This window comes from Anoplopoma fimbria, chromosome 6 (assembly GCF_027596085.1).
Source record: "Anoplopoma fimbria isolate UVic2021 breed Golden Eagle Sablefish chromosome 6, Afim_UVic_2022, whole genome shotgun sequence".
Lineage (NCBI taxonomy): Eukaryota > Metazoa > Chordata > Actinopteri > Perciformes > Anoplopomatidae > Anoplopoma > Anoplopoma fimbria.
In genome coordinates, this window is record NC_072454.1 from 10163835 (window position 1) to 10172251 (window position 8417).

An 8417-nucleotide genomic window follows, 5' to 3' on the forward strand; every position below is an offset into this window, starting at 1 on the left:
CTACTGCAGTACAATGTTGACATACTTAGACATTACCATTTCCTTTTTATGCTACTCCACATCAGGAAATGTACTTTTTACTCCACTTCACTTGGTTCACTACTATAGTTTATAACTTTACTTTGGAAATTAAGATTTAAATAAAAAATATATGTTCACTTAGTTTATAAATATGATACATTGCTTTAGATTTAATTATCTCCATTATCTGCAACATTAAAATGCTGCTCAGACATTAATGCAGCCATAGCAATAATATAATATATAGTGTTAATATGTGGAGTTTTAGATGAAAAAGACCATTTGGACAGATGCAAAAACAGAATATATCCACAATTTTACATAATGCTACGTTTCACTATTATCACACAGTTTCACAGGGCTGATAATAATCCGACAGGGCACATACATACCTGTTCTCATAAAAGGCCGCTATTCTCAGTACAAAAACAAGGTATACAGTGGAACCATTTGTTTTCCCATTAACACTAAGACATATTTCAGCCTAAGTCAGTAGTTGAGACAGAATTGAAATTGCTGTTTTGCTTGCATATGATGAAACACCAAAACTGGTTAGTTCCCTGTTTGTATGTGCTTCCAGTTTTGGGTAAGGTAAACTGTTTGCTACGATTGGCCAGTTTCCCCAAATGGAACTGCTGCTTTCAAGTTTGGTAATCCTCTCACTAACATGCTTGAGATCCTGAAAGTTTTCTGTTGAAACAGATATTATTCCATCCAAATAACACACTCGTGCTAGTGTCTCCTCTGACAAACTAGCACTAAACGTTAGACATTTCTGGAGAACCATTGCATGTTGAATCGCGTACTTTTTAGCAGCGGTTTTAGTTTATGACAATAATCCGCAAACTAGCGGGCACATCACTGTTTAATCTCGAGCAGCCACATACTAAAGATGAAAGATAACAGCATGATGTATGCCATGCATTAATCCGGAAATATATTGATTGATGAATATGTAAGCTAAGCAGTAGGCCTACCATTAAAACCACATAAAGCCCACATTCCGCTGCCAGCAGGTGGGGATTTTCCCCGTTGCAGTGGGCATTTTTCTGCATAAGCACATTTTTCTCATAATACTCTATACTGATATGCATGTAATGTAATAACTTTAATGCAGGACTATTTTTGACCTTGTGACTCCTATCCTTCTGACCTTTACTCCTTCAGAGATGAAAGCAAAGTTGATCATTATGACCAATTCTTCTGGTGCACATATATTGCTGATAAAACACCCACACCCATAGATAGCACCAGCGTGTTTGTCATGGGCCAGAAAACCTCAGTATGTGGTCTCTAGCAATGCTGGAGGCTGTACACAGAAAGTATTCTGTAAACCAGAGGCGGTGGTTATACTGCTTTACTGTTGACTGATAATCTGGATGGAGAAATCCAGCTACACCGCGTCCATATAAGGCTTTGCACTCTAATCAGACTCTGTACATTTTTGCTACTGAGAAATTGTATTATATAAAGTGTCGACAGTGGTTCTAGTCAGACCAAATAAATAAACAAATACTAACGAATTACACTGCACGATTTGAATACGCATGAACTTTTATTCAGGCTATTATTAGCACTACTCATGTCACTACCCAAAACTGCTGTGTTCAACGTGATGCTCGTGACATCAGCCTTACCATCAACTACGCAATCGTGCGTCGTGCTTCTATTTTTTGCTCTAAAAAGCTATTTTTGAACAGAGGTGCAGCAACGTGTTGGCAGATAAGACGAAATAAGTAGATAAAGAGCCCTAAAGCTGGAAGTACTTCCACGTCCCTTCCAGAGCAGCGTGTCAATGCGCAATTGCGCAGCCAGGAAACCCTGAGCTGTGAGACCAGAAGCAAGAAGGGGGATTGGAAACTACCGCAGTGCCTGTCAGGAAAAAAAAAAAAAGGCTCCTGCTGTGACCCAATTCACACGAAATGCCTTCCAAGTATCCTCATTACCACCAGGTGAGCATGGTCTCTCTATGAATTCCCTGCGACTTGATCCTTGACGGTATTGGAGGGAGGGCTTCGTTTATTGACATTTGACATTTGGAGACATTTGGAGGTTAAGCATGACAATGTATCGGACTCATATATGTGGTGACAGCAATTCACGATGACAGTTCGCACCAGGACGGCGGATGCACTCATCAAAAGTCGGGATATTTCAGGGGAAGCACCATGGACGCAGCGGACATAGTTTCCACCGTTTTGGTTTTGGGGATTATTATCTTGTCGCTGCTGTCCAACGTCGTGGTGCTGATCTGCTTTCTGTACAACCCGGAGATCCGTAAACAGGTACCCGGTCTTTTTATTCTCAACTTGACGTTTTGCAACCTGTTGCTCAGCGTGTCCAGCATGCCGCTGACTCTGGTCGGGCTCACCACCGCGGGCTACCCCGGAGGCAGCGGCTTCTGCCAAATTGTGGGTTTCCTCGACACTTTCCTCACTACTAACTCCATGTTGAGCATGGCAGCTCTCAGCATCGATAGATGGGTGGCGGTGGTGTTCCCTCTGAGCTACCACTCCAGAATACGACACCGGGATGCAGTGCTGGCTCTGGCATACACGTGGATGCACTCACTTTGCTTCTCAGCGGTGGCCACCTGTCGCTCCTGGGTCGGGTACCATCACCTTTACGCATCGTGCACTCTCTGCAATGCCAGGGCGAAGGGCGCCGGGACGCAGTTCATCGTGTTCACCGTGGCTTTGCACTCTCTCACCTTCCTCCTCACGCTGATCGTGATGTGTGTAACGTATTTGAAAGTGCTGAAAGTTGCGAGGTTTCACTGTAAACGCATCGACGTGATCACCATGCAGACGTTGCTGCTGCTTGTGGATATTCACCCCAGGTAAACAATCATGAAGATGCATTTAGTCTTATCAACTTGTCCTTTTGATGCATTTGTATTTCACTGAATTGATTTATTATATATATGTTCCCTTTCATATTGTACACGTTATGTATCATTTCAGGAGTATTTTCTGATTTAGGCAAAATTAAGAACATGCTCCAAAGAATGTTAAGACATTCTGGGAGCTTAAGACACAAATAGTGACCAATCTGCAGGTAGGGTGTTTAAAAGATAGAATACCAAAAGGATGTTGGTGGGTTAATTCATCTTTGCCAAAGTTTTTAGATGAAAGGCAGAAAAAATAATCACTTAAATCAATTTACTCATCAAAAACATTGACCATCTCCAGATTGAGGATTAGCTGATTTTATCTTTTTAATCAATTTCGATTTCTTTTTTTTTTTGTTTGTACAGTTGGTCAGACAAGTTGAGCAAATTGGAAATGTCACATTTTATGCTGTAATGCAAATTCTTCCCAATACATTTTAAAGTCATCTGAAAGAAAAAAGAAAAGAAAATTAATCTATAATCAAAGTGGTTGGTAACAGTAGTTATTTGCACTACTAATCTGTCAAAAACAATCACACAACATATACACAAAACGTTCTGGGCCATCCCTCTATGTGACTACACATGCATATAAAGGGCTCCACTGATGATGATTGAACTCTGTCAAGCCTGTCTTCAGTCTGTGTTTACATTATCATGTCTCATTAAGGTCAGCAATGCCTCTATCATTTGCTAAGCATACTGATTTAGCCAAATAATTACACTTTAAATGGCTCCCCATTTACATAATTGATACATGCACAGTATTCAATGTAATCCTCAGAGATAACAGGGCACTCTTCACTGCTTTGTTCTCGTCCACCCCACACGTTTTCTTTGCGGACTGCCTCATTGTGGCTGTATGTCTCTGATCATGCCTCCTGGGTAGATAATGGTGCATGTATGCTTTGGCAGTGTGCGGCAGAAATGCTTGGATGAGCAGAAGCAGAGGCGGCAGAGGGCCACCAAAAAGATCAGTACTTTCATCGGCACCTTTGTTGTGTGCTTCACCCCACATGTCATTACAAGGTGAGCAGAGATTTATAATATCGTAATGGGGTTTTTGTGTGTTTGTGTGGGAATGCATGTGTGAAGTATTGAAACACCATGTATAGCATCATCCTCCCTTTTCCTGTGTTTTGAATCACAAGATTGGAAAGAAATGCCTAACAAGCGTAAAGGACGCTCACACCAGCTTTTGCCTATGCTATGCAATAAAAATAAATTTGAATAATCTTCCTTGTTCATCTTCATAAGAACAACTCTCCCAGGACTTTCTCTCCCTTACCTTGTTGCTGCTAATGTGCTTCCACTTGCCATATCGTTTCAGTTCAGATGGCGATAATTATTTTCAGTAGTGTTATCTGGTAACGATTTTTAACTGCTTTCTTTTCATGACAGCTCACTGGTTCTACACACATTTTGCACCCTTGTCACGGAGTTTCTACAGCAGGGGAGATGAGAGGGAGAGAGACAGGGAAGTAGCCAGTGAGTGATGGTATCACTGGCTCTCATTAGTATTAGCCCCAGTATTAGTGGTGGCAACCTGTCAGAAGTTGTTAGAATTGTGGCATGGAAATAGAAAGGAAGCGCATTAGGAGCTGTGTGGTGGTGAGACACGATCGAATTAAGGAGATCACGCCAATTAAGAAAGACAGATTGAAGACAAAACAATGCTCCTGTTGGTTTTCACTTTGTCTTTAATTTCATTTATTAGGACAAAAGAAGTGTCAGGCACTGGATTTGTAAAATTATTTTAACCAGCAAGTAGTCTGGAACGTGCAAAACTAACAACCATCAGTTCACATTCCCGAACACAGAGATGGCATTTCAGTGAAGTGAAAGTACAACATTTTTACAATATTACAGCAGTGGGGGTGCATCATTTGCTTTAGATGTTTTCCACTCCACTTATCTAAGAAATAGCTTGCGTCTTGCTCATGCACAGTGTGTGACCTTTTTTTCTTCTTTTGTTTTTATTTGAGGTAGAATTGTAGAGCTCTTCTCTCTAGGGCCCATAAGCCCTCACTGGGGAGTTCTTTCCAAATGTTTGGCCTACAGCAAGGCGGCCAGCGACCCGTTTGTCTACTCGCTGCTGCGTCACCAGTACAGGAAGACCTGCAACCTTCTGGCTAACAAAGTCCTCAAGAGGAGTCCACTGAACTCCTCCTCCCTCAGGATGGAAAACAATGCAGCGAGAAGCGACAACAACTCACACACAACCAACAACATCCAACTGACTGCCAACAAGCCACAGTGAAGGCCATTGCTTTCAGAGACTGTTACTTTCCCGTGCTAAATGTGTGGGTACGACAGTAGATTGAACTCTGTGTGATGGTGTGATATAAGATTGAATTGTTAATGTAATTATTGTTGAAGGACAAGGCTGGCAATATTCTATATTTTTCTTATTGTCAGCAGATCCCACAAAAACACTCAAAACGACAAGACAACTTTCCCATCCTGTCAGTGGCATAATAAGATCATGAATTCCTTACTGAGGACATTAGTCTTTAAAATAGGTCACAAATAATGCAGAAAAAGACCAAACAATTTTCTTAACCAGGTGATCGCTGCAGTTTTTTTGCAACTGTTTCTTATACAGAAGCTAAACGTTTTCACAGTGTTCTGCTTTCATTAGCAGATTTGGTACACTAGCGAATATTTACAGCAGCAGGACTGCATACATAAGATCAACGTTAAATAAACTACACTGGCCATGGAATGATGGAGTATGTCACCCAGCACAACAGTGTGGCTCATAGATGTATTTGGATTTTCATAGATGTATTTGGAATTCCTTTTAAAGTATAGAATATACTTTAAAGAAGAATAGACCTCTTTTGTAGGTTGTGTGTGTATATTGTAATGACATTAAGTATTTCAATACAAATGTAATACTGACTTTTTTTTTTTTTACAAAGAGTAAAAATTTCTAATGAGCTTATTTCATAGCATTCTGGTAAATGAGTATCAAATATCCTGTGTAACATGGAAAGCAACATTATGGTGACTAATTGGTTAATTTTGTCATTAAAGGCACAAACTACAATCCAAATGTGAACAGGAGTGTAGCCCCACCTCCAAACTACAGCAGGAGCCAGTTATCAAGAACTAGCAGGTCCTATATTTGGACTAAAACATCTAAATCTACAGTATTAACATTCTCTGATGCTGTTAATGGTTTGGACAAATCAGTAATGTATTAACCATCATTACCTCAATTCAGTATAGTTGTACATTATATGGTGTAGAAGGAAAAAAAAAATCACTGATTAAAATGTTTTACATCACACCTGAACTGAATGGCTAAGTTTCTAAATTCAAGCATAACCTCTGACCTCAATGATGATTCTCTGGCTGGATAAAGTAGTATATGTGTTGAAGGGATAATATAGAACAGATGAGTATTTTGACAGTACAGCCATGTTGTATGCGCCGCACTGATGGTTTAATTGAAACTGTATGTTGTAGCTGTGAGTTCTAAAGTGCCTTTTAGACTATGAGCTTGCTGATTTAAACAAAACACAACAGAGGAAACATTTACATTCTTTCATTTTCTTGGTATTCTGTGCTGTGGTCAAGTGTGATGATGGAGCCTGTGATGGAGTTTGGTCATATTGTAAGAAAATAACTTAAGTGATGTTTGTTTTTTTTGTAATACCACCACATTGTATTGTTGCATCGAGCAAAACAGGGTGAAATGTTATTTGAATGTGGTAGCAGCTATTCAGTGATGTGTAATTAACATTTCAGCTCATGCCGTGTGAGCTGCTGTGTGACATTTGGTTGTAAAAATGATTCATTTTGACAACGCTGGCAAATCCGGGTGTTGTGTTTTTACTTTGCTGTGACAGTATGAGGACTTTTAAAGGCTTAAAAACTATTTATTTTTGTCAAAATTGTGTCAGGTTTTTGCTAAATACATTTGTGACTATATTGCAATAAATGCTGTGCATTTTGACATTTTAAAACCTCACACGTTTATTCTTAAACATTGTTTAATGTCTGTGTTTATTGCTGCATGACCTGAATAGACATCCAAGCTCATTTTGAACAATGCTTTACCAAAAGACAAGTCTGCCAAATCTTAACACCTTTATTCTCCCACGCTGATTAAGTCAAGGAGAAGGAATAATTAATATGAAAAATTATTTAAGATGTGTTCCACCCACCACTGCTGCTGTTGATGTGGCAGCAGAACAAAGACTTTTCACAAAAGCATCGGGGCTGTGAGTTAAAGTTTTTTTTTAAATTGTAGAGCTGCTATAGGGAGTGGGAAAAGAAGAAAAGGAGCCAAGAAAAAGAGACGACAGTAGGCATTACCTTACCAAGTCCATGCAGCTGTGACAGTACAAAAAAAAGGGGAATTTAAATCCTCCATCTACCTCATCTTCATCATAAACCACATTTCAATAATTAAAAACGCTCTCTGGTTCCATTTACAAACTTAAATAACAAGCGCCTGTAACTAAGTCTATTCTATCTCCATCAAAACCATGAGACAATCATGAATCGTCACCAATCAAATCTGCTTCCACCAAGGGGGGCAAAAGCTACATTTATCATTTCATTGTATTCAGTAGTGCTCAACAATTAAGGGGAATTACTGGAGAGTATTCAGAAGGTTTGGAAGGATCCCCAGTCTCGAATCTCTCTGGGAGACTCAGTAAGTGGGTGAGAGGCAGACACCAACCTACCATACACAAAGCGCTGCGCACAGACATTGTGATTGAGCCACAGCATGTAGGAAGTAAAAGAAAGCAGAAGACGAAGGCGTGGAAGACAACTGGCCTGGATGACTTCACACAACCCCGATGCGAGGGCAAGAGTGGTTCTCCCTGACTCATAAAGTAAAGGTTGTCCCTATAAGACCTCATCACATTTACTGAAGGGATTCCATCAGACTCTTAAATCACATGCAATGCTGCCACACAGTCACAGTGTAGCCACAATCTCTACATCCAACTTATTTGCACTAGTTATACCAATTGCTTATGTCAAATTAAGATTTTTAGGCCAAATAGGATTTTACATAAAGCATGTCCAAATGTTGCATGGAGGAAGCAGCTGGGTAAAGCTCAAACTTTAGACCATTTATTGTTCTAAGGTGTATTTTTTTAACTGACTGCATCATAAAAGAAAGCGGCTGTCAAATTGTGCAAAAACATCCAGAGTAATTTGAGTCACACATGAACAGCAACACTGAATCACATAAGTAATTAATCGTCCACAACTCCCTTAGAAAATGTAACTGATTTATCTTTTTTTTTATTTCTTTATGCCAGCAAAAGAGCATACAAGGCTGATCACTGTTCTCTCCCTCAGGTTCGCTCATTAATCATACCTAACAGGAGTTGGCTGGTGTTCAGATTTCACAAATCACTAGATCACGGAAAACATGAAGTAATAATGAATACTTTAGATGCATTATTGTCTCATTCACTATCAGTCTTTTGTGTTTTTTCTTTGCCCTCAACCTCTGACAGGCTTTATCATAGCTCTG

General features: G+C 39.8%; 1 protein-coding gene across 1 annotated transcript; it reads left to right on the forward strand.

Annotated features, from left to right (window-relative positions):
- The first annotated feature begins 2189 nt into the window (after positions 1-2189).
- On the forward strand, positions 2190-5181 carry LOC129092611 (G-protein coupled receptor 26-like). The gene is made up of 3 exons (XM_054600616.1): positions 2190-2860; positions 3827-3940; positions 4901-5181. Exons 1-3 carry the CDS (start codon positions 2190-2192, stop codon positions 5169-5171), a joined length of 1056 nt encoding a protein of 351 aa, XP_054456591.1. The 3' UTR covers positions 5172-5181.
- Positions 5182-8417: the final 3236 nt, after the last annotated feature.